Source organism: Megascapheus bottae, chromosome 2 (genome assembly GCF_031878675.1).
Source record: "Megascapheus bottae isolate mThoBot1 chromosome 2, mThoBot2.hap1, whole genome shotgun sequence".
NCBI lineage: Eukaryota > Metazoa > Chordata > Mammalia > Rodentia > Geomyidae > Megascapheus > Megascapheus bottae.
Genome location: NC_143510.1, coordinates 26,447,643 through 26,474,645, shown reverse-complemented (window position 1 = coordinate 26,474,645; position 27,003 = coordinate 26,447,643). Strand labels below are relative to the sequence as shown.

At 41.8% G+C, this 27,003-nt stretch overlaps 1 protein-coding gene across 6 annotated transcripts in view; it reads left to right on the top strand.

The window, feature by feature from the left end:
- Positions 1 to 27,003, top strand: part of Nek10 (NIMA related kinase 10) — a 134,265-nt gene that overhangs the window by 52,895 nt on the left and 54,367 nt on the right. For all 6 annotated transcript variants that reach the window (XR_016533408.1, XM_090322485.1, XM_090322467.1 and 3 more), the window contains 3 exons: positions 12,024 to 12,153; positions 14,642 to 14,712; positions 21,300 to 21,516. Coding sequence is in view for 5 of the 6 variants with exons in the window: in XM_090322485.1 (XP_090178611.1) it covers positions 12,024 to 12,153; positions 14,642 to 14,712; positions 21,300 to 21,516 (418 nt within the window). In the remaining variant the exon portion in view is untranslated. The remainder of the gene's footprint in view (positions 1 to 12,023; positions 12,154 to 14,641; positions 14,713 to 21,299; positions 21,517 to 27,003) is intronic.

Genomic DNA, 27,003 nt, shown 5'->3' with positions numbered 1-27,003 from the left:
TTATTGTAATTAATAAAATGGTTACATGATATTTGCCAGATAGAAGGTGCATTAATTCACATACATTGATACCCTTTCACATGTCTTGGTACCCATTACCCTCCCCCCACCCACCACCCACTCCCCATCTTAGTTTTCCCCCCTTCCCTATCAAATTTCAAATAACCAAATACAAATAAATTCAATATATCAGATAACAAAGTGAGATACTATAACAATATGAGATACCCAAGGGACAGCAAAGGAGATGAGGGATAACATAGTACATTAAGGACAACAATCATTCGTTATATGGCTTTTGTTTCAATATCCTGGAGGTCCTTTCAATTAGCTTCATACTATATGGCCTTATGTATCAAGGTTTTGCTCTATTGCAAATCTCTGCTAGGAGAGCCCAAGGTTTCTACTGATTATGACAAATGAGGGAAACCATTGAGCCTAAGTTCCTTTGAGTCTGGCTTACTTCACTTAATATGATTTTTTCTAAGTCTCCATTTCCTAACAATGGGGCGATGTCATTCTTTCTGACAGCAGCATAGAATTCCATTGTGTACAAATACCACAACTTGTTGATCCACTTATCAACTGAGGGACATCTAGGTTGGTTCCATATCTTTGCTTTGGTGAATAATTAATAACCGCATATTAAGGATACCATGCACCTTTTGTTCCTTAGGTCTTGACTTGTCTCACTCAGCATGATTTGCTCTAGATTCATCCACTTCCCTGCGAATGCCATTATTTTATCTTGTCTGTTGGCTATGTAGAATTCCATTGTGTACATATACCACATTTTCTGTATCCATTCATCTGCAGTAGGGCATCTGGATTGTTTCCATTGCCTGGCTATTGTGAATAGTGCAGAGATGAACATAGCTGAGCAGGTGTCTTTATCATATCCTGGGTCACAAGCATGGGAATTTTAATGATGCTTGCTTGCACTGAGCTCTCTCAGCCTTGGGGAGCTCCTATAGGACAATGCAGTGATCCTTAGACCTCAGGCTCTGGAGTAGCTAGGATTACAGGAGACCGACACTAACACTGGCTCTCATAACTTGCCCTCAAACCCTTAATCCTCCAGCTTCTGCTTCCTGAATGGTTGCAATTAGAGGCATGTGTCACTTGCTTGAGCTGCAGCTTCACTCTGCCATTTGATTAAAACATTTCCTGTACTTACTTTGCTAGGTTTCTCTCATTTGTCTCTTATTTGGGGTCCTAAAGGATTTCTTGAGCAAGTGAACTCCCAAACCTGAGGAGGAGCTTGGGAGCTGACTTAGAAAGAGAGAGTGGGTACGTGCCCACCAGCCATACAAGTTCCTGATTTATGGTCATTTCTGTAGTGCATTAATTCCCCAGCACTTCAGGCAAAGCAAGTTACAGGCAGCGAAGTTTAAGGGATTGAAGAAAAGCCCGATAGCCAGCAAATGGCTGTAATTCAATGCAGTGTACTCAGAAAAAAATGCAAGCTGGATGTCAGCAGACTCCCGCAGCACACGGTAGGCATACAAGCATGGAGGTAGCTCTGGCTGCAGACATGCTGGTGGAAGCCCTGAGTGTGGGGCCTGTTTTCCACTGGCTCTCTGGACACCTCGTTCATGTTGATGCTTAGAGGTCACCCAAACAGGCCCTGGTAACTAGTTTAGGATGTCTTCAGAAATAGGACAGAGACTTTGTGGCTGGGTGCAGCTCTGGACAGCCACCATCTGCCCTGAGTTTGCAAGTCAGGTCCTGATAACCAGGCTGGTAAAGTAAATACCAAATAAAGATCAAGGGACAATGACAACTGGGACTGAGAAGCAGATACAGGTGGGTATGCTGGGAGGGTCTCTGTTGCTTTAACAATGACAGTGTGTGTGTGTGTGTGTGTGTGTGTGTGTGTGTGCTGGTACTAGGGCTTGAACTCAGGGCCTGCGGGCTGCACCTGAGACTTCTCCCTCAGACAGACCAAGCTAATTACAATGTTTACTTCCTCTAAAGATCTTCTGGTCTACCTTCTCCTCCCATCTTCTTTCCTTACAACTCATCACAAACTCAGAAACTTTCCCATTTCACTGGGGTTCCACTCAATGTTGAAAAAAAAAAAACAACAGGGAAGTAAATTCATTGCAATGACGGTGTAATCAAAATAATGAGAGTACTGCAAGTAAATAGTTCTCATCACCTATATTTAAAAATCTGTTTAGCTTTTTTTCCTGTGTGTACTTTACATTTTTATACCCAAGTTCCTAGACAACCAGCTGTGGTTAAGCATTGAGAACTAAAAGGGAGATAAGGTAAATAATGATAAATGGCAATATGGTAACATAGTGGTTGATGTAGCTATCTGTAATATGGAGTGAAAAGACAAATTGCCAATACCATATATTTTATTGTTCCATTAAAGACAGAAGAACTATCAGAAAATATTGCCAAATCAAGCAGACACCAGGGACTAAAATCGAATTAGAAATGGAAGGGCAACAAATAGATATAAATAAACGTAAGCAACAACAGGATGGCAAATACAAACAAGTCTGTTAATTATTAGCGAAACTTTCAACTTCATATGTTGCTTTCTTATTGTGTAAGTGGTACATGCTTCATGCATGAGGTAAGAGGAGATTCTACGAAGAACATTTATAATCCTTTTAACTAGAAAGGGAAAAGCTCACATTCACAGAGAGCTACTTGGTGTCTCAATTGCAAATTCTTTCCTAAGCAAACACACACACACACACGGGCACTCACAAGTATACCCACACAGGTACATTCATACACTTATTCAACACACATGTACACACTCATGCACACATTAATATTAATAAATGCTTTTCTCTTTAAAATTAAGTTTAGTATGATTATAAAGGTGGTATACAGAGGGATTATAATTACATGAGTCAGGTAATGAGTACATTGCATTCAAAGATGGGAGGGAGAGCTTGGGAGAGAGCAAGGGAAGGGAAGATACTAATTAGCCAAGAAATGTTCTCTTTGGAGATTTCTAGTGATGGGAGATGATTAGCCGCTCTGTGCATCCTGGTGTTTTGGCTGTATAGTCATGGGCAGTAGTCATAATTGGATCCAGACCCATTCTAATCAAGGATGACTTTTCCAAATAAGGTCGCATTCACAGATACCACAAGTTAAGACTTTGACCTATCTTCTCAGGAGGCACAACTGAATCCACAAAGATTAGCGGAGACGTGGGTTGGATTTATGGAGAAAATCAGTAAATAATTTAGTATTGAGTGAGATGAATTTGAGTTGCTTTTGAGATAGTAAAACTGTCATACCCAATAAGTGACCTAAAAGATATGGTAATCAACTTCAAGGAGATAAAGTTTATGGGGGCTCACAGGTTCAGAGGTTTGGGACCACATCATTTGGCTTTGTTACTTCTGAGTGTGGTAAAGAAGAGTATCATGTGGTGGAGAGCAAAAGCTGCTCACCTTGTGGTGGCCAGGAAGCAGGGAGAATAAGAGACACAGGGGAGAGGGAGGGAGGAGAGAGGAAGGGAATGAGAGAAGGGGCGCTAGGGAAGAAGGCCTTGGGGACAGAATATATCCCTCAAAGACATGAACCCAAGGAACTACCTCATCTGACAAGGCCCACACCTCCTCAAGTTTCTACTACCTCTCATTATCCCATTAACTACGAATTTCTGAATGGATGGATCCATTGATGAGATCAGAGCTCTCACTTCCTAAAGGGAAGAAGACATGTCCAGCCAGTTCCTAAAGAGTTCATGTCTGAACACTGCTGTGCTGTGGATCTGGTCTTCCACATGAGTTTGGGGAGGAGGGGAACCTTTCAGACTCAAACCTTTATGTTTCTATAGCCTTAGGTAAGACAATCCGGCTGGTAAGAAAAAGAAAATATGATCAGCATCTTGTTGAACTTGGGGTGGAATGGTTACTTGTTACAGACCTTGGGGAAACACATTTAAAGAAGAGAAAGGAGGAATTAGAGATGGAAAAGGAGATAAGGAAGCTGGTGGCTCATGCCTGTAACTAGCTACTCAGAAGGCTGAGATCTGAGGATCATGGTTGAAAGCCAGAAAGGAAAATCTGTGAAACTCTTTATTTCCAAGTAACCACCAGAAAACCAGAAGTAGGGCTGTAGCTCAAACTGGTAGAAGGGCTAGCCCTGAGCCAAAAAGCTCAAGGACAGTACCCAGGCCCTGAGTACAAGCCCACAATGGACAGAAAAAGAAAAAAGAGGAGGAGGAAGAGGAGAAGGAAAAGGATGAAGAAGCTGACAAGGTAAAAAAATATGAGGAAGTCACCAAGGAAGAGCACAGGATTTTCCTAATGTCCAGTACTGACAGTGGCAAAGGATTGAGAACTGCCATTTTCTTATGATAACTTCATAGGATTCATTGTTAAGGACCAGAGAATATCGTTGGGCGTTCCATAAGGCAGTGGCTACTCAGAGGTTTTGGGGAAGCAGAAGGGTGGAGGCAAGCCTGGAGCTGTGGGAAAGGACCCACGAGTAGCTCTCTGCTCAGCCAAAGGGCCTCTGTTTTGGTTTCTTCACGGTGAGCTTCTAACATTTAGTTTACTGCAAAGTGGAATGAAAAAAAAAATATTTGGAAACTAGTGAGTTTGATGTTTTGGCTCTAAAAAAGTCATTAAATAAACCATTAAATAAAGCTCTACTCAGAGGAATTCATAGTAATAGCTTGAATGAACACATTCAGATTTGGGTTATTTGAGGTCATATTTTCAAAAGGACCTAAATTGACAGGAATAACTATTTAAGCTGTAATTATTTGAATTTCAGTTCCCGACTAGCTGTTGTAATTTGGAAATGTGTAAATTTCAGCTTTTCAAATCTTGGCTTGCAGTCGAAGATAAAATAACATTACTCAGCACTGAACTATTAAAAAGACATGTAAAGATTTTTTATACCAAAGTGAAAATCTGGAATAAAAATATTGAATATGGGCCTGGAGCACAGCTTAGTGGTAGAGTGCTTGCCTAGCATGCATGAAGACTCACGTTCAATTCCTCGGTACCACATACACAGAAAAAGCCAGAAGTGGTGCTGTGGTTCAAGTGGCAGGGTGCTAGCCTTGAGCAAAAGGTGTCCAAGGACTGTGCCCAAGGCCTTGAGTTCAAGCCCCAGGACTGCAAAAAATATTGAATATTTGCTTATATTATAGGGTAATAAAACTACATTTTTAAAGCCTCTTGCTTGAGTAGAGTTTCTGGCAGCAATATCTTATGGAAATATACATTTATTGTGTATCATAATTAGATAAGAAATGCGTGTAAGTTAAAAAATGCATTAGTATATCAAGAAAAAAATTAAAATCCCATATAGTCTCCCAATTAACACCAATCACTGTCAATGTATTTCATTCCTTGTATTATGAAGTGTGTCATAAACCTAATAAATGTAGGTTTCAATAATTTTGCTTTGTTACATTTATTTAAACTTTTTTTCCCCCCAAAGCAAAAAGAGATGACATGAAAATAGAAGGGATTCTCTCCAGTGAAAAGGGGAAGGAAGATGATGGAGTGGGTATGGAGGGGGAATAGGAGGATAATCAAGTGAATATGATCAAAGTATGTTATATTCCTTATGAAAAATGTCATAGTGAAACCCAATACTTTGTATAATTAATGCACACCACAAAACTTCCAAAGGGCCAAGACTTATGAACTTATGGTTCATATACAGGCTCACTTCCCTCCTTTTCTATTTCCTGTTTTTTTCCCAGATGTAGTCACCTCTCTTGAGGTTGATCCACTGTCTTCTTAGCTATATTAAAAACAAATATATATTTAAGGCTCTTTGCTTATTCAGCTTGCTTGCTTGCTTTGGTTGGTGCTCTACCACTTGAGCTCTATCTCTAGGTAGGTAGTCTGGCTTTTGGCTGGTTATTTTGGAGGTGGAATCATGTCTTTTCTGAATGAACTTTGAACTTCAATCCTTTAGATCTTAGTCTCCTGTGTAGCTAGAATTACTGGCACTTGGCTTAGTTTGTGTTTTTATACTGATCATGTGTATAATGTGTTATCAGCAGCTGGTGGTTTTATCCCAGCCAGGGACCCCCATCAGAAGGCCTCCCTGTGGTCTGGGAGAGGCTTGAACTCTGCTGGCTCTGAATATAGAAGCCTGGGCCAGCTGTGTAGATTCAAGCCTATGAGCATGCTTGTGGGATATAATATACACACATTCTCATCAATTACTTGTACAAGAGGGTTCATTTTGACATGGCATCGTGTGCCTTGAGCAGACTCCTTCCCTCCATCATTCTACTTTTTCCTTACCTCCCCAATTCCAACAAGTATCATTGTTCCATTTTCTCACATGAGGTATTTTGAACATATTAGCTTTTCTTCACCTTTTCTATTTTCTCCTCTCCTTCCCCTTTCCATTAGTAACCTTCTCTAAGACAGGACCTATTTAATCTTTCCATTATTCATTGTTGTATAAGTTTGGGTTACTCATTCAAAGAGGCTTCCTTAGGACATTTCACATATATCTATAAATTTTCAAGCAAATTTGTTCTTTTATTTTATTGTGAAGGGAGGGCTGTGAAGTTGTGGTGGGTGGGGGGAAGAAGCTGTGGGGGAAGGGGAGGAGGCAGAGTTGGGGGCGGCAGGGTGGTGACCCCCCCTCCCTGGAAGCCAGGGGCCCAGAGGCCCAGGACCAACTGAAGGGTTAAGACAGGAGGCTCTTCCCCAAATCTCTCCTTGGATTGCTGGCTATTTGCTTTATATGTTAGTTGAACCATCTGATTCTCTTTTTTTCTTTTGTTTTTATCTCTTTTTATTTATGGTTATTATTACTATTTTTTTGTGTGATGATACCAGGACTTGAGCTGAGAGCCCTTCATTCTCTGTTTTCCATGTCTGGCATTTTACCACTTGAACTATGTGTCCAGCCCTTGAGTCAAGCCCCATTTCCCGTTTTCTAGAGGTTAATTGGAGATAAGAGTCTTAGGTTCTTTTGTGCTTTGAACCTTGATCCTCACATCTCAGCCTCCTGAGTAGCTAGGATTACATACATGAGCCTCCATGCCCTGCTCCATGCTTTCTATCTTAAAAAAATCTGTTTACTTTCTCAAGATGATTAGGATGGGGTGGGGGAATGGAAATGGGGACAAAAACACGAGAAGGGGTATCAATGTGTGAGAAGTAATGCACCTACTACCTGGTGAATGGAACTGTAACCCCTCTATACATTATCCCAACAATTAAAAAAACAACAAAAAAATCTGTTTGTCTTTTGCAATTCTTACAATACACTGACAGCTTGTTTTCCTGTAGTGTATGAAAGGAAACAGAAGCACAGCAAAGCAGATAGCTGGCTGGCTCTCGACAGTCCTGCAGTCTGTCCCTGCACACACCCCAGGGCCATTGCTGAATTGGATAGAGTTGGCTTGGATTATTCTCATAGCAGTTAATTCCTAATAGAACATAAGTTTGGAATTAAATAAAGCACATTGTTTCCTTCTGTTTTAAAAGTCAGTAATGGTTGTATTGCAAGAGAAGTGGTATTTTTTTTTATAAATGCTCAATGGTTAGGATTGGATGCTGTGACATTAGATGCTGGGACACATAATCACTTGTTTCAAATGCCACGTAGAAATGTGCTCCTTGTTTTCTAAAGTATCCTGCCTAGTTCAGTTTAGAAACTACACACACTATTGGTGTAGCTTTTGTGTACCTTTCTGGAAGGAGGGCTTAAAATATTAGGCCAGGTAGTGGTGGCTTATGTCTGTAATCCTAGCTACCCAGGTAGCTGGGATCTGAAGATCATAGTTTGAAGCCAGCCAGGGCAGAAAAGTTCCTGTAAGACTTCTATCTCCAATTAACCACCAGAAAACCTGAAGTCGTGCTGTGGCTCAAAGTGATAGAGTGCTAACCTTGAGCAAAAGAGCTCAGAGATAGCCCCAGGCCTTGAGTTCAGCTATTGACCTATAATTATATACATACATATATATGTGACTTATTTACTAATATCTGATAAAGGAGGGGAAACAAATTAATATTGTAATGAGGATTTCCAGATGAAATAGAGTGCCCAATGAACTTTGAATAAAGAACTTTTAAAGTTTATGTCACACTTATTAAAATTATTTGGTATAAACATAGTGTCCAGTTTTTTGTTAAATCAAGTTATAGTTAGTAGGGTGATCTCCATGTTTATTCTGTGGAAATGACAACCTAAATGTCCCTTAGGGGCAGGGTTTCTTCTTCTGACTTCCTTGTCAGTCTGCTGGTGGAAAGATGTCATCCCTGCCTGTTCCAGCTCAGTTCCTTCCCCTCTACAGTGGAGAACCACACCCTCTATCAAGGGGAAGAACTTCCTGTGGCTTTAATGAGACCATCTCACATTTTATCTATGCCTCCGAGGACACGGATGCATTGCTTTGTAGCTGTGATCCAGCTGAGACGCCCTTATGTTAAACCCTGGTTGGGTTTGAATTTTTTCTTGCTTTCTTCAGGCTGATCTTAGATTGTGCTCCTTCCATCACTGCTTCCCATGTTGCTGAGCTGCCTTATCTGGCTTATTCTTTGTAATAAGAAAGATAATGTCCTTGAAGTCCTCTCATTTCTGCCTCCCTGTGATTATAGGGATTAGTGTCCACTCACACCCACACTAAGACTGTGGGATCTCGCATTCTTCTTCCTCCTCCTCAATTCTCATTGTTACCTATTCTGTGGTGGTTGTTTTTGGAGCCATTTCTTGGCAACAGTTCATTCACCTCTGATAGTTATCCATACTGCTGCAGGAATGCACAGAAACATTTTCACATACAGATGCAGACACACATGCGAACATTATTCATCTTGGATCGTTCGTTGTTGTGTATGGAAGCATCCTAAGTGCTGCCTGGTTTTCTTTTCAGTTTAAATAAATGGTAGTTATTGGCATACACATTTAATTACATCACCTCGGGTCAATATCTACCCTCATATATGCAGATGGAATTTTGCCTGCTTGACTGCACAAATAGGAGATCTTGTGTTCTGAGGAAGATTGTCTGTGGTCCTTTAAAATTACATTTTTCTTTTCTTTTCTTTTCTGTCAACAATGATAAGTTAGCTCTCTCTCTCTTTTTTATAAAGGCAGCCTGAGGAGATGGAAGGGTGATAGCCAGTACCTGAGACGAAATGTGCTTTTTATTAGACTCAGAATTAATACATTCCAGTGGGATGGGAAAATGCTGCTTTTCTCTCTTCTTAAGGGAAGCAAATATTACTGGGAGAATTACTTTAATAAAAAAACTTGTCTCCAAACATTTAGCACTTACTCTGTCCCAAAGTCTTCAAGATTCTTTTATTGGTATCTTCGAACAGTTTTAAGGGAACATTTTTTTTTTATGAGGTCTCGAAACACCACTTCCAAGAAGTGACATCATTATAGTGTCAATGAGATACTTTTTCAATGACAGTTTTTCAACTTCTCTCAAGGTTTAATTTCTTCTTCACATATCCTTCAATTAATCTGCTTCAGTCCTGATATTGCTTTCTGTTCATGGCTTTCTGTTCCTGAGCCTTTGTGCTCAAGGCTAGTACTCTACCCCTTAAGCCAAAGCTCACTTCCAGCTTTTTAAGTGACTAATTAGAGATAAAAGTCTCATGAACTTTCCAGCTTCCTAAGTGGCTAGGAATGCAGGTGTTATCCACGGACACCCAGCTCAAATCTAAATTTATCTTCCATGGATAGAACTGTAGGTAGCTGTGAGTTACTAGCCACATGGTAATAACATGAAGAATTGGGGGCAGATTTGATGCTGTGGCTGTAAGTGGACATTGAACCAAATTCAGTTTAGAGACTTTATGTAAAAGCATTATTATGAGCCAGCAAGGAAAAGTGTTGCAATAGAGAGAAGAGCCCACCCTACGGTCTGCCATCCCAGAGCTCAGGCACCTTCTTCTGGGGAGATGTGAATAGGTGTAGAAAGAAAACTTGGGAAAGTAAGAATGTGTGTCGATGCTAGAAGTGGCTGAGATCAGACAGTAAGCAGGAGGTCGGCTTGTTTTCAGGAGATGCTGAGAGAGGGTCATGCACTAGCTCACTGTGAAGTGGACCAAAGCTGAGGACTCTGAGTGAAGGAAAGAAACACAACCACAATTTGGTTAACATTTTTCTCTAATTTCTTGAGGATGTGGAGTATATGGCAGCCAGCTTTCCACCATTTTGATAACCAATGCTTAACGATTATTTTGGTGCATGCTTTCTAGAGTTTTTAGTCCAGGATCAGCTGGTTTCATTTCCTGGGGCCTGTCCCAGGGCAGCCATCATAGCAGAAGCAGTTTTATGGCTGAAATATGAAAAGGAAAGAGACTCAGCTCCCATAATCCCCTTCAAGGGCACATCCCCCAGTGTCCCCACACCTCTCACTAGGCTCTGTCTCTTAATGCTTCCTTCATATCCCAATAACCTGCTGAGCCTCTGTCCTTGGCTGACAACCACCCTCTTGTTGTCTGACTACAAGCACATTCAGGTGACTCTTCTTTTCATGGGCATACCAGTTACACAGAATTAGGGCCACCCTAACATCATTATAAATTAGTAATCTTTTTAGAGTCCACAGCTCTAATCTTGATTTCATTGAGAAGTACTGGTGATTGGGATTTCAACATAGGCATTTGAGGAGAAGGGGTGGCGGAATTAGGATTATCACAAATACTTTCGTACATCTGGTGGAAATGTTTGCTGTTAGTCGTTGCTTTCAGAAGTAATTATGAAGTGCTTTCACAGTATTTAAAGTGTTATCTCAGAAGCAGTGTCCTAGTTGGTGACTAGTGTTTTATTTCTTATTCTTGTTTCCCAGAGAAGTGATTATCAGTCTTCAGGGGCTCGTAGAATACTTTGAGAACTGGATAAAAGCTTATTTTAATGAAAGTTAATTTTGCTTTGACAAACTACCTCAAAACCCAGTGGCTTAATATAACAACCCTCTTTCCCTCCTAATACACTGTACACTAGAAAATCAGGCAGTTCCAGTGGCAATTTCTGACCATAGTGATGGTGCGATGGGCCTGTGGTGACCAAAGGCTTCTCACTCTCTTGGCTGGTTGGCCTTGGGTGAAGGTAACCGTGTCAAGTGCCGCTCCTCATCTAGCCAGTGGACCTTTGAGTAACCACATGGCAGGGTTCACAGGGATCCCAAGGGCAGGAAGAGAACAGGCCTCAAAGAGCAAGTTCTTTGCCAGTCTTTGCTTCTATTTCCTCTGCTGATGGCTCATGGACCAAGCATTGATTCAAGGATCTGAGAAGTTGTAAAGCCACCATTGACTGGAAGATGGGAGGAGTTTGGGGCCTAGTGAAATAAATGAGGAAAAGAAACCAGACAAGCCCTATTCGTTAGGCAAGCAGCTACAGGCTGGTAGACTGTGTAACCCCCTCAGGAGATATGAGCCTGGCCCATGGTCTATGTGGCAGTGGTCTTCTCCCTGCTCTGTAACCTACGGAGGGGCCACATCCACGTCTGAGGATCGGCAGCTCTGTGCTGGGTCCACGCCGTGGGTAGAAGCTACCTAGCTCTCTGCTCCCCCGAGAAGTGGACAGAGCTTGTAGAAGGGAAGTTGATGCACTCAGTGCTTGTTTGGACTAACACTCTGATCTTGGTTACTTGATGCAAACAAGAAAACTGTCAACACCAAGGGCCGGAATGGAGTGACCAGCACTGGTCCACGAGGGACCAGCCAGGATGGGGAGGCCCATGCTTCTGGACAGCAAAGGTTCCAGGCCAGCCGATCTGCCTGGAGGGGGTGGGGGCACTTGATTTCAGGCCCACACATCCTCTTGGACACTGACCACAGGCCACGTTGACCTGCTTTGCAACATTTCTTAATGCTCATACCAAATTGCATGGTTGTGCTTCTCAGATCATCTGAGGATACTTTTTGAAGTGTATTTGCTTGAAATAGTGATTACATGTTTCAAGGGTCTTTAAAAATATTTCCAACAATATCTCAGAAATTGAATGTTTTTCAGTGCCTCCATACCTATTATCATCCATATATTTATGTGTATATATATATATATATATATTTTTTTTTTTCTTTTCCTTCCAGCCCCGAGGTATTGAAGAGTGAGCCTTACGGGGAGAAGGCGGATGTGTGGGCTGCAGGCTGCATCCTTTATCAGATGGCAACTCTGAGTCCTCCCTTCTGTAGCACCAACATGCTCTCCTTGGCCACAAAAGTAAGACTATCAGAACTTTGTGATTAAAAAAAATACACTCAGGGGCTGGGAGCGTGGCCTAGTGATAGAGTGCTTGCCTAGCATGCTTGAAGACCTGGGTTTGATTCCTGAGTACTGCATACATAGAAAAAAGCTGGAAGTGGTACAATGACTCAAGTGGTAGAGCACTAGCCTTGAGAAAGCCCAAGAACAGTGCCCAGGCCCTGAGTTCAAGGCCTGGGACTGGCAAAAAGAAAAAAAATACACTTGGAAGCTGCATGCTGGTGGCTCATGCCTGTAATCCTTGCTACTCAGGAGGCTGAGATCTGAGGATCCCAGTTCAAAGCCAGCCTGGGCACTAAAGTCTGTGAGACTCTCATCTCCAGTTAACCCCCAGAAAACTGGAAGTGGTGCTGTGGCTCAAGGGGTAGGGCAGTAGCCTTGAGCTGAAGAGCTCATGGACAACACCCAGGTCCAGAGTTCAAAACCCCCAAAAACAACAACAACAAACCATAAAACAAAAAAATACACTTAGCAGTTGAAATTAGATACTGTTTTATTAGCTACATGATCCAATTTAAAAAAATAAAAAAATATAAAAAACTTATATAGACTATGCGGTATTTCCATACCTATACTCACTGATAATAAAAAATTATAAAAATGTACCCAATTACTCCTCTCCTTTTACTTTTTTTTTTTTTTTTAAGAAACATACTGTGGATCAAACTAAAGTATTGTATGTGCTAGGCAAGCATGTTACCATGAGGTTACATTCAATGCTAGCAGACATTTTACCACTGAGTTACAATGCCTACTGTTTGTCTCGTGTGTGTTTGTGTGTGTGTGTGTGTGTGTGTGTGTGTGTGTGTGTGCGCACGCGCGCGCGCGCATGCGCGCGTGCATGCCAGGTTTTGAACTTTGAACTCTGGGCCTTTTTTGCTCTCACTCAGCATTTTTTTTCTCATAGCTAGTGCACTACGACTTTAACCAGCCTGGCATTTTGCCAGTTAATTAGAGTTGGAGTTTTCAGGAGTTTTATATCTGGGTTGGCTTTGAGCAACAATTCTCAGATCTCAGCTTGAGTAGCAAGTATTACAAGTGGAAGCCACCAGCATGCAACAAACTGCATGTTTTTTCCCTCTTTTTTTCTTGCATCTTTTTTTCCCCTCTTTTTTTTCTTTCGGTAGTATTATTAGGCTCAAGCATTCTGTTACTTGAGCCATGCCTCCAACCTTGGTCTCTTACTTTTAATTGTATTTTAGATTGCCCATACTCCAGCATATTATATTATTGTATGCACTATTAAATCATGAACCTTTCGTCAACTTTAACTCAGTTTAGAGATCATAATTCTATTAGAGAATGTTCTTCTATTTAACAAATAGTTGAATTGTTATTTCTTATTTGGTTGAGATGCTTTTATTTCCTTTTTATTTATTTTTATTTTTGTTAGTAGGGGGGCTTGAATTCAGGGCCTGGGCACTGTCCCCGAGCTTCTCTGTTTAAGACTAGCACTCTACCACTTAAATCCCAGCTTCACTTCTGGTTTTCTGGTGAGTCTCACAGACTTTCCTGCCTGTACTAGCTTTGAACCATGATCAGATTTCGTCCTCCTGAGTAGCTAGGATTATAAATCTGAGTCACCAGTGCCCAGCCTTTTTCATTTTTATATTTTGTACCTCTCCTGGAGCATGAACTCAGGATCTAGGCACTGTCCTTGAGATCTCCTTTTTCAAAGCTAGAAATCTATCATTTGAATCACAGTTTCACATCCTAATTTCTGGTGGTTAATTGGAGATAAGAGTCTCAGCGTCTATAGCGATTCCCTTCTTGAATACTTGTTTGTTAAACATGACATTTGAACTATGATGTAAAAATCAAGGTTAATAAATTATTAAAAAAAATCTCAAGAACTTTCCCACTGGTCTGGCTTCAGTCAGTGATCCTCCAACCTCAGCTTCTTGAGTAGCTAGGAGCGACCCACTGGCACCCAGTTATTTCATTATTTTAAAATTTTACTTATATTTTTGTTTTAGGAATGGGGTTCAGACTGAGGGCCTCTTGTTCTCTCAGCTTGCTCAGCTAATGATTTACCACTTGAGTTGTGCCTCCATGGAGTTCTAGCATGATGCTTCCCTCTCCCTCTCCCTCTCCCTCTCCCTTTCCCTCCTCCCCCCCCCTCTCTCTGCCAGTCCTGGGCTTGGGCTAAGGGCCTGAGCACTATCCTTGGGCTTTCTCAAGGCTAGAGCTCTACCACTTGAGCCACAGCACCACTTCTGGCTTTTTTCTATGTATGTGGTCCCGAGGAATCGAACCCAGGTCTTTGTTCTTGGTAGGCAAACACTCTACCACTAGGCCAAACTCCTGGATGGCGCTTTTATTTCTGATGAAAACGTGTACCTGGAGTTTGTCTTGCTTTATTAACAATTTCATTTTGTAGTCGAGTATTATTATTCAAACATACCTGGCCCTTCACTGCACTTACTGTAATCTGTTTATCTTACAGATAGTGGAGGCTGTATATGAACCGGTGCCAGAAGGCATCTACTCTGAAAAAGTGAGGGATACCATCAGCAGGTAATTTGTCTCCCACCTCTCCAAATTAGGGATCACGAAGAAGCAGGTCAATCAATAATCACACTGAATAAGTAGTCATGCAGCGGGTGGCACCCTGAGGAATCCAGACCTGGAAAGCCCTGTGTGTCATCAGTCTCAGGGGGCTTTCTGAGGCCACTGTATTGTCCAAGGGGAAGTTGGACGTGTACTTGAAATAATGTATGGCCACGAGTGAGATTATTCAGAAGGCCTCATATCCATGTGGAAAAGCATGTGAAACTAAATAAGACAGAATGTGTTCCCGTGACTATGACAGAACTCATACAAATATGCACCCATAAGAAAATGGGAAAAGCACATGAAACTGAAAAAGGTCATGTCAGCTGATAACATTGTAAGTTCTTTCTTATTTTTGTTCTTGTTTACTTGTAGTACTGGGGCGTTGAACCCAGGACCATATACACACCATGCAAGTACCCTATTGCTGAGATCTGACCTTCGCTCCTGATTCCTACTTTTGTGTTTTATTATACATTTTCAAAGAAAGTCAGAAGCTCTACTTACAATGTAGAAGGAACTTAGTGAAGTCTCTGTCTACTGGTACCCCACAAACTCTGCCCAGACTCCCCTATCCCACAGGCTGCCCTGCTCAAGTCTCCTCCACACCCCCTCCCACTGCCTGCCTGCTCTCTAGCCTTCTACCTTCTTTTCCCTGAAATTTCCGCCCTCCCTCGGGTCTGAAATGTGACCCTGCCAGGGAGCCCATGTTTAGCAGCCTTGTGTTTGTCTGGGTTCTCTGCTCCCTTGGCCAGCTTTATTCAGCGGATAGCACCCACCCACCCTGCATTAAACATCTGTACACTTTCTACAGCAGACAGCACTCACCTACCAGGCTGCATGACACATCTGTATACTTTATACAGTGGAGAGCACCCACCAACCCCTGCATTACACTTATGTACACTTTATACAGCAGATAGCACCCACCAACCCCTGCATTATACTTCTGTACACTTGATACAGTGGATAGCACCCACCCACCCCACATTACACATCTGTGTACTTTGTACAGTGGATAGCACCCACCAACCCCGCATTGCACTTCTGTACACTTTATACAGCGGCTAGCTCCCACCCACCCTGCATTACACCTCTGTACACTTTATACAGCGGATAGCACCCACCCACCCCGCATTACACCTCTGTACACTTTGTACAGTGGATAGCACCCACCCACCCCTGCATTACATATCTGTGCACTTTATACAGCGGATAGCACCCCACCCCACATGACACATCTGTACACTTTACAGCGGATAGCACCCACCCACCCCACATGACACATCTGTACACTTTATACAGCGGATAGCACCCACCCACCAACCCTGTATTACACGTCTGTACACTTTCTCATCTGTTGCTTGTCCATTCTCCACCAGAGCGTAAACTCAATAGCAGACAGTGTGTTGCTGTGGTTCTTAGCCTGTACAGTTCCTAGAACAGAGTCTGGCACAGGGCAGATTCTTACTTTCTCTTTCCCTACTTCCTCCTAACTTACTTCCTGCTTCCTTTCTTCCTTCCTCCCTTCCTACTGGCTGAGCACTAGTTATAGATGCCTTAGTTACTTACAGGGACCAGCATTATTTGTCCCCTCATCAGAGTAGGAAAGTCATTATCTAAGACTGGCACTTAAATAAAACATGTGAACTAAATGCCAAAAGGGCTAGAGGTATGGCTGTATGAGCTTGCCTAGCAAGGTTAGACCTTGAGTTCAAATCCCAGTCCTACCATACAAAAAAGAAAGAACAATAGAAAGTGCTCATTTTCATGCTCTGTTTCGGTCCTCTGGTGTTTGTTCTTGGGAAACTTACCTTAAGTACTGAAGATGTTATGAGAAAAGTCTGTATTTTCTCACTTCATTGCTCCTTTCTTAGGCACTGAGTGCCACAAAGAACAGAAGGGGAGGGAGCAGCAGAGAGACATGTTTCTGCTTTGTGGAGCTGAGCAGCAGGAGGGTTCTTCAGCAGTCAGTGCACAAGCTGCTCTGGTTAACAGACTGGTGGAGGCATCTGATCGCCACATTACAATGCAAAGGTTTAGAGCCTCGCTGCATTCTGAAACTGACTGGCTTCTACTGCCTCTTCTTCCACTCAATTTAGCTTTCCTAATTCCGAGCTTCCTCATCTGTGATATGTGGGAAACAGTAGTAACTACCTCATGGGCTGGTTTAGCAGCATCATCACATCCTCCACAGAGATAAATGTTATTATCAATAATGATGTTATTTCCATCCTGTGATAGCTACCATGATATCTCTGTGTGAAGAGACATCCACTGTCCACTGAGAGGCAGTGTCCATTTTGGTGGTGGAGTGATGTGGAGTGTGAACAGAAGTGGGATTCTTTCCACTGTCCGGAGGAAGATGTCATCACATTTGTGTTATAATCCCAAGAGGATTCAAAAATACTTCAGAGTGGGATGATATTGGAATTATGAAAAGAATTGGATTTGTCCAGAAGGGAGCTTTGGACAACAAAAGTCGAGGAAAAGGAAGGGGTGAAAGTTACTAGCAGGCCAAGGTCCAGCTGTGTCTGTTCCATGGTGGAGATGGTAGGGTTGGCAGCCTGGCATATCCTCTCTGGCATGGTGCAGAGGGTGGCAACTACTCATCTGGGCACTCCAGGCAGAATGTTCTTGAAGGTACTTTCAATTTAATAAGTTAGAACTGACAATGGAATTTTATAGCGAGGTATAAATTAAGATTACAGAATATATTCTGGAACAGATGTTCTCTCCATCTAAAGTTGTTCAAGACTTCTCATTGCCTGCATTCACATTACCCAGTTTTCTCTTCAGAAAATTTGGATCCCAAACCAAAATGAACTGTGAGATACATGAAACCATATATTTAATTTGTCATGGATTTTTAGTGTTTAAAAATTAACTTCTAAAAGAATTTAAGGAACAATTTCAAATTTCCTATACTCTTATAGTCGTCTGTTTTTCTTGAAGAAATCTAGGACAGTGACAACTTATAAGCACAAAAACATCTTAATAATCAGAGTAGTTAGTAATTTGATAGTCTTTGAAATACAAGGCAACCTTAAAGGGTTAAAGTTTACTGTAATCTATTTCCTTCCTTCCTTCCTCCCTCTCTCCCTTCCTCCCTCTCTCCTTCCCTCGCCCTGCTTTCTTCCTTCCCTTCACTCTCCCTCCTTTCTTCTCTCCCTCCCTCCATTTCTGTTTTCCTTTTTTCCTCCCTCTCTCCCTCTCCAAATCTTTTCTTCTTTCCTTCTCATTTCCCTCCCTCCTTTCTCCTCTTTCTCTTCCTGCCTCCTTCCCCTCTGTCTCTTTCTTTTGGGTTTCTTTCTCTGTGTCTTTTTTCTCTAATAAGGCCTTGGTCTGTGCCCAGGCTGGCCTCAAACTCCTGCCTTTCTGGATTTAGCTTTCTAAAAGCAGAGCTTCCAGGCATGTATCAAAATACCAAGCCCCTCTTGTTTCTACTCACACATGCTTTCTTTCTTCCATTTTACAATTAATCCCCTCTGTTTCTCTATGTTCTTGCCAGGCAGTGCTTACACTGTTTGTGCTTCTAATGTGCAGAACATTACTTTTTGTTTTCCTGTTCATATGGTACAATAAGCATATTTTTGTTAATGAAACATTTCTTTCCTCGTAAGCGTTTACATTGAGAAAAAAATTGCATCCCTGAAGAGTTGAAAATAAATGTATCTTATTTCTCTGCCTGGTACCAGCATTTCTATTTTTGCCTTCCAGTACACTGGAAGACAGTATTGTCTGTTTTATTTTGTTGTGTGAAAGGAAGAACATTTTCTTTTATGCACAAAACATCCTAATTGCCTGAGTTTTCTCTCTGGACTTGATGACATTAACTGTCTAGCACTGGAGCTGATGACGGCTGCGAGTTCTAAGGATGAGTGAATTTTTACACTGCCACCACAACTTCAACCTTTGGCTTCATAAAACATAAAATGGCCCTCATAAGCACTCTGTCCCTCTAATATCTTCTGTTTGCTCTTATAGAGCAGAGTGGGGACAAGCTGTCAGATCTTATTTTAGAATGACATTTTATGCTTATTTGACGAGAGAATCATTGATGCATATTACATGCTAAAGATGTTCTGTTATTAGCATTTCTTGTGCATTATGATGGTTTTAGTTCCTCATAGGAGTTTCTCTAAATGGAGAGTCATTTAGAGCAATGAGGCTAAACTGGAGCTTCTGTTAGGAGGCGTTCCAATGAATCTCAAGGTATTCAGCAAGCTTTTTTTTTTTGGTTATGGATAGATACATTCTTTGCTTGTTACACTGGGTTCAAGCATGTAATCTTAGCCTGGACTAAAATATAAACACAAAAGAAAGAAAAGAAGAAAACAAAGAAAGGAAGGAAAAGAAAGAAAAAAATTGAGACTCTGTTTCAACCAGTGGTTGGCACAGTGGCGCGTACCTCTCATTCTGGTGTCCAGAGAAAGCCCACGTAGGAGTGAAGTCCAGTCCTGCCAAGGCGCAAAAAGATGAACACTGTCTTGAAAATAACCAACCCAGAAAGGGCCTAGAAGAGTGGCACAAGTGGTAGAGTACCTGCCAAGCAAGAACAAAGCCCTGAGTTTAAAACTCTAGTATCAACTCTCCTCCTCCACCCCAGAACATAATGATAGTTAAAGTAGTTTTAGGTAGTTAAATGTGGACAGTGCACTGAGAACATATAAGACAGGGAAGTAAGTGTGTGTGAGAATAGTCTAAAGCATCTTTTTCCTGGGGGCTTGAAAGACTGAATTTTGGCAAGTTGATAAAAAAGGGCCCCGGTGGCTCACACCTGTAATCTCATTACGCTGGTGACTGAGATGTGAAGACCACAGTTCAATGCCAGCCTGGGCAAGAAATGCTGTGAGACTCTTATCTCCAAATAACCACCAGAAAATTGAAATTAGCACTGTGGCTCTAAGTGGTAGAGCACTAACCTTGAGTGAAAGCAGCTCAGGGACAGTACCCAGACTCTGAGATCAAGTACTACCACCACCAAAAAAAGAAAAAAAAATCAACCAAATGGTCAAGGAGCCATTTGGAAAGCCTTGGGCTTTTGGGCAGGCTGCAGATAGGAATGTTGCTGTGCTGTTAGGGTAAGGAGAGCGGAGGAGGTAAGGGGTAATTCAACAAGAACCTTTTCTGGCATTCTGGAAACTTTGCTCATTTTGAGCAAAGGAGTTATATTGTCCAACTTAAAAATATTACTTAAGCACCAGTCTCTTGCCTAACTTTGTACATAATAAGCACATAGAATGAACATGGTTAAACATGAGATCCGTCCTGATGCTAAAAGGCAAGTCGATTGCCTTTGAATCTGAAAAGAAAAAGCAAAAAACAGAGCATACAATAATGTCTTTGTGCCTGGTTTAGACTTGTGTGTGTTCTCCTCATGGTTAATATATTCAGTAAGAATCATTCCCAAGTTACCATTTGGAATCTTGTTTTGACTTGTGTTATAAAAGAACAGTCACACACGGATGGAGTTATCTGTGCCTGGGAAATCTGCATGAACTATGGACTGTGTGCGAACTTATAGACAAGATGTGAAAATTAGGTATTAGGAGAAGCACACAGGTCTTCAGCAAATCTAGAGAAATTGAGTTTAAAAATAGGCGAGGTACTCTAGTGGATGACAGAAGTAATGCAGTGATTTTTGAATGGGCTCTGTGGGCAGAAGAACCTTCTAGAAGTACCAGGCTGAGCAATGCCCCTACCTACAGTGTGCTGAAAAAAAGCTGGAAGTGGTGCTGCGGCTCAAGTGGTAGAGCTCTAGTCTTGAGAAAGCCCAAGGCCAGTGCTCAGGCCCTGAGCTCAAGCCCAGGACTGGCAAAAAAAAAAAAAAAAGGCAGAAAAAAAAACCCTCCCCTCCATGCTAATCAAGTTGTGTTATTAATGACATTGTGCACCTGGAAAAGACCCATTTTGTGACCCAGGATGAGAACCAGGGCCTAAACTATGAGCTCCTTCCTTGTAATTTCTGCTTTCTCAAACATAGTGGCAGTTCTGCCTAACGTTTTTTTTTTGTGCTGGTTCTGAGACTTGAACTCAGGGCCTAAGTGCCTGAGCTGCTTTTGCTCAAGGCTGGTGCTCTTCCACTTGAGCCACAGCTCTACCTCTGGCCTTTTATTTCTGGAGTAGTTTCTTGGAGATGAGAGTGTAATGGAAATTCCCGCCCAGGCTAGCTTTGTATGGCAGTCGTCAGAGTGGCCAGGATGACAGAAGTGAGTCACCAGCGCCAGGCTGCAAATGCCTTTAGAGAAGTGTTGACTCAAAGAGATTCTGCTTGCTTGCCTTCCTTTTATCCTTTCTTTCTCTTTCTTTCTTTCTTTCTTCCTTCCTTCCTTCCTTCCTTCCTTCCTTCCTTCCTTCCTTCTTTCTTTTTTCTTTTTGTGGGTCATGGGGCTTGAACGCTGGGCCTGGGCAAGATTCTGGCTTTCTTATCTCAGGTTCTGTGAGTACAAATGCCTTGGGGATCCACAGAAGCATTTAACAGTGACCCCTTCCCACCCCTGGTCCATTCCAGCATTGACTGGTGTTACAGTGAGCTGCTTTTCTCTCAGGTGCCTCACTCCCGATGCTGAGACTCGTCCCGACATTGTAGAAGTTTGTTCCGTGATATCTGATGTCATGATGAAGTATTTAGACAACTTATCTACATCCCAGCTTGCCTTGGAGAAGAAACTGGAGCGGGAACGGAAGCGCACGCAGAGATATTTTATGGAAGCCAACAGGAATGCTGCCGTCACCTGTCACCACGAGCTGGCCCTGCTGTCTCACGTAGGTGCAAATCTCTTTGTCACCAGCATGCTGCCGACTAAGCTTCTGAAGAATTTAGGGTCTCTTAAAACAAAAGGAAAGCAGCAAAGTCAAGAGGGGGGGGGGGACAATGCCCACGACCAAATAAACAGTATATTGTTTGTAGGAAAATGGATGAAACTAGGGATCATTTACTTTTCTAAGAAAAATAAACCAGACTGGGAAAGACATGTCCTCTCCCCCTCTGTCTCTCTGTCTCTCTGTCTCTGTCTCTCTGTCTCTCTCTGTCTCTCTCTCTTTCTCTCTCTGTCTCTCTCGCTTTATCATCCTGGGGCTTGAATTCAGGGCCTGAGCACTGTCCTCGGGTTTTCTCAAGGTAGAGCTCTATCACTTGAGACATAGCATCACTTTTGGCTTTTTTGTATGTATGTGGTACCAAGGAATCGAACCCGGGTCTTCGTGCATGAGGCAAGCACTCTACCACTAGGCCAAACTCCCAGCCACTGTCTCTTTTATGTGCACTTTAGTCCTTAAACATGAATGACCAAAGTATAAAGCAGGTTGTTTTTGGGGGCGTGTACCAGTAGGAAAGGGGAAAAATGGAGACAGTATGGGAGTGAAAATGGTGGAGGTGAAATACAGGAAACACATATATGAAAATAGAACCATGAAGCCTCTTGAAATTGTTTCAAGAAGTGCAGGAATGGGAAGGGATGACGAAGAGTCAGAAGGACTCAACTTGATCAGGACACATTGTATGCAGCCATGAAAATATCACAACGAAAGCCTTTTGTACAACTAGCATATACTCATATATGGTAACTGATGCAGGCTAATAAAAATAATCAGACAATTCTGATTTCTTGAATACCAGCATGTCCAATGAACTTTCTAAAAACAAGAGACACACTACCATTAGTGGATTGTTGAGATACTTGAAATCCAGAAGTTGTAGATTCAGTGTGGTTTTCTTTCTTCATTGCTTTATATGCCCTTACGTAATTTCAAAAACAATCCATGATGGTTTTCTCTTTACAAAAATTAATTTACTTTATTGGTATTACAGCAGTGATTTACAGAATGGTAACAATTAAATGAGTCATACTGAGTATGTTTCCTTCTTACAGTGTCTTCTGTTCCCTCTCTCTCTCCTAGTTTTTCCCTCCTGTCTCTTCCCACAAATTGTATTGTTTGCTTTCATCAATATCTGGTGAACTTCACTGCTACTCTTTTCACCCTTTTTATCTTGAGTTCTGTGCCCGCCTCCTGTACTTTTGAAGATAATCATGGGAATGCATCATGTATAATGCAAAAAAGACAGAATCATCAAAAATTTACAAAGTCTTTTATTTCCATATCTTGGAGTTTGCTTCACTATGTGTATGACTTTGTATACATATGAAGAGGAAGTTAGGCATTGCACCTTTCTGATTCTCTCCTGAGAGCATCCGCTTTTGGTCTCACTGTACGTGAGTATCTAGAATGCTGTATAATTTGTCATATCCTAGTGCACTTTAGATCTAACTTCTGCATATCAGAGAGAACATGTGCTCTTTGTGTCTCTGAGCTTGCCTTACCTAACATGATTTATTTTAGTTCCATCCAGTTCCCTGCAAGTGACATTATTTTTTTTTTTCTAATGGATCCACTCATCTATTGCCAGACTTCTGGGCTATTTCTATGGCTTGGCTACTGTGAGTAGTGCGTCAGTGAACATGGATGTGCAAGTATTCTTATCATATCATGGCTCATGGTGCTCAGGGAAGATGCCTAGGAATGGTATGGTTGGGTCATAGGGAAGATTGATGTTTAGTTTTTTGAGAATCCTCCAGACTGCTATGCAGAGAGGTGTACTAGTCTACATTCTCACCAATACTGCAGTAGGGTTCATTCCCCACCCCCCACAACATGATAGATTTCTAAGGCCTTGGTTTATATTGAAAAGCATAGAATTTGGAGTTACAGCTTTCGCCAAGCACCATTACGTTTTACACACAGCAAGTCGAGCTCCTTTCTATATGCTATTTTATTGCCTTATTCCCTAAATCCAGGCAGCTTTAGGAAACATCCTTTCATGTAGGCCATGTTGCCTTCAGAGGTACAGTATTCTTTGCAGATGAGAACGCAAGAGGTTTAGCTGTTTCTGTATATCTGACATATTCAGAGCCACGCCCCAAGCTCTGCACCACAAAGCTACTTAGCCAGATTCCAGCTGGAGGGGGAGGCATTTTCTATTAGAGGCACGTGTGTCTGACGTGGGGGGCGGAGCTGGCTTAACACCCAGCCACCAGGATCCTCTTATCTCTAGCAAAGCACCTTGAGAAAAATCAGTTTATATATTTAATTTTATTCCTCAGCTTAAAAAAATCATTATGGAAAATTTCTAACAAAGAGAGCTTCCTGTTCCCACCCCAAACTTCAACAGTGGATTGACTCTTTGGAGCTAATTGTGTATCCTTTCCACGTTCATGCACCTTCCACACTCCCAGCCTTTTCATATGATCCATGTGTATGTGTGTGTGTGTGTGTGTGTGTGTGTGTGTGTGTGTGTGTGTGTGTGTGTGAGAGAGAGAGAGAGGGGGGGGGGAGTATTAGGCTTTAAACTCTCACATGGACAGTTTAACTATAGAAATCTCTAATTGGCCTGGTAAAACAAAAGGAAAAGCTGCAAAGTCAAGGTGGGTGGATATTCCCCATTTCAGAGGATCCTGGGATTAGACTGAGTGCATGTAGTTGAATATATTATGCATAAAAATTTAAGATATCAGTTATGTAAAACAAGGAATGCTCATGTTAGAAGGAAAGCTTGTACATTATTGGTTTAATTATTTAAAATATACTGGGAAGGAAATATTATTGCATCTCATCAAAGGAAAGCATAACACCAACTGGCATTGTCCTCATTGGGTACCAATTATTACTTTGTTTATTTGGTCCTGGGGCATGAACTTAAGGCCTAGGCTCTGTCCCTGAGCTTTTTCACTCAAGGCTAGTGCTCTACCACTTTGAGCTACAGTGCCACTTCCAGCTTTCTGATGATTGATTGCAGATAAATGTCTTATGAAGTTTCCTGCCCAGGCTGGCTTCAAATCATGATCCTTAGATCTCAGCCTCTTGAGTAGCTAGGCCAGTTATTATTATTTTTTTTAATTGTGAAGGTGATGCACAGAGGGGTTATAGTTACATGAATAAGGAAATGAATTCAATTCTTGTCAAACATTGTTCCCTCCTCCCTCGTTTTCTCCTGCTTTCTCCTCCCCACCTCACAAGATACAAAGCTGATTTCTAACATAGTGTCTTGTGAGTATTGCTGTTGCATTGGATCACTCTTTGCCCTTTGTCGCACTATTTCTGTGATTCTCTTTCCCATCCCCAAATCAGTTATTACTTTAAAAACCTACATTTACGCATGTGGTGGCAGAAAAATCATGAAAGTGATATGCATCATTTTTTCCCTCAAATAGCATTTTTATTTTTATTTAAAAAATACAGTGGAATGTTCTCTGTAGAGCCATTAATATCAGTGATGCAGTACACAGTTTAATGATTAATGCTAGTACAGGGAAGACATCAAGTAGATTCAGTGGACTTTATGAGGAGCTCCATGGGGAGTTACTGAAGTTTTATGGATTAGAAGGCAAGCAAACAATTGACAGAAACATTAAAGACTCAAATCTCATGGGAGACTGTGACATTAACTCCTAGTTTAGCTTAGTCTTAATTATGACAATTTTCATAATGGGCTTGTAAAGGCAGACACAAATACGTATTTCCAAAAGACAGAGGATTCTTCACCAAGAAAGGCCACTGCTGTGTGCTGTGTTTATACTGTGAGGATGAAACAGGACTTTTCTTTAGAAGAATGTTGATCTTCTCTGTTTCTTTATTTTTGGCATTGAATAGAATACGTTATGCCTGTACCAAAGGCTTGCACTTGTAATCCTAGCTATTCAGGAGGCTGAGGTCTAAGGATCCAAGTTCAAAGCCAGCCTGGGCAGAAAAGTTTATGAGACTCTTATCTTTAATTAACCAACAAAAAGCAGAAACTGGAGGTGTGGTTTAAGTGGTAGAGTACTAGTCTTGAATAGGAAAGCTGATGGAGGTCTGAAAGAATTGAGTTCAAGCCCCAGTGTCAGCACAAAATAATAATAAAAACAAGAAATCATCAGGAGAGGAGAGCTGGTAAGAATTAACCATAATGAAATAAGGTAAAGATGTTTAATTACATGTATAAAAAAGAGACGTTGGGCGTGGGAGTTTGGCCTAGTGGTAAAAGTGCTTGTCTAGCATGCATGAAGACCCTGGTTTGATTCCTCAGTACCACTTACATAGAAAAAAAGCCAGAAGTGGTGCTGAGGCTCAAGTGGGAGGGCTCTAGCCTTGAGAAAGTCCAAGGACAGTGCTCAGGCCCTGAGCTCAAGCCCAGGACTGGCAGAGAGAGAGAGAGAGAGAGAGAGAGAGAGAGAGAGAGAGAGAGAGAGAGAGAGAGAGGGAGGGAGGGAGGGAGGGAGGGAGGGAGGGAGGGAGGGAGGGAGGGAGGGAGGGAGGGAGGGAGGGAGGGAGGGAGAGAGAGAGAGAGAGAGAGAGAGAGAGAGAGAGAGAGAGAGAGAGAGAGAGAGAGAGAGAGAGAGATATTATTGTGGCACTGTAACACTCACACCAGTTTTTTTTCTCACACTCATGTTTTGACACTGTTCACAACGTGTTGCTTATGAGAGTCATTACCTTTTGTGTATTTTATAGCCAACGCAAAAAAAATCAGGGGAGACATTTCTGCAGACTCTACTGTTAAGTCATCAGCAAACGGAAGGATGAGCACTAAAAAGGCTCAGCCTAGAAAAAACCTGAAAATCAATTGCAACTGTTTTTCACTTACATTATTTGGCTTTTGTGCAAATAGCATTCGAGTTGTGTTTATGTAAGCTAGATGTTCTGGGCAGACAGAGGGCAAACATAACAAATGCCATCTCACAGGCTGATGGGCAGGGCTACCTTTCTCCTCCAGGATATTTCATAGGAACTCTGTTGTTACCACACTACAAAAAAAGGATAGTACTAGTGTTTAAACTCAGAACCTCATGCTTGTTATGCAGGTACTCTACCATTTGAGAAAAACCTTTTCTTATTTTTAAGACAGAATTTTGTATTTTTCCTCCCAAGTCAGCCTTAGAACATGATATTCCTACCTATCTCTCCTAATTGCTGTGATTACAGGTATGCTCTACCATCCCCAGTTTTCTGATTGAGATCAGGAGTGAGTAACTCTCTCTAACTTTTTTTTTTTGCCAGTCCTGGGCTTGAACTCAGGGTGTGAACATTGTCCTTGGACTTTCTCAAGGCTAGAGCTCTACCACTTGAGCCACTTCCGACATTTTTCTATGTATGTGGTACCGAGGAATCGAACCTGGGCTTTCATGCATACATTCTACCACTAGGCCAAACTCCCTGCCCTGTAACTTTTTTTTTTGTGGTCATGGGGCTTGAACTCAGTCTGGGTACTGTCCCTGA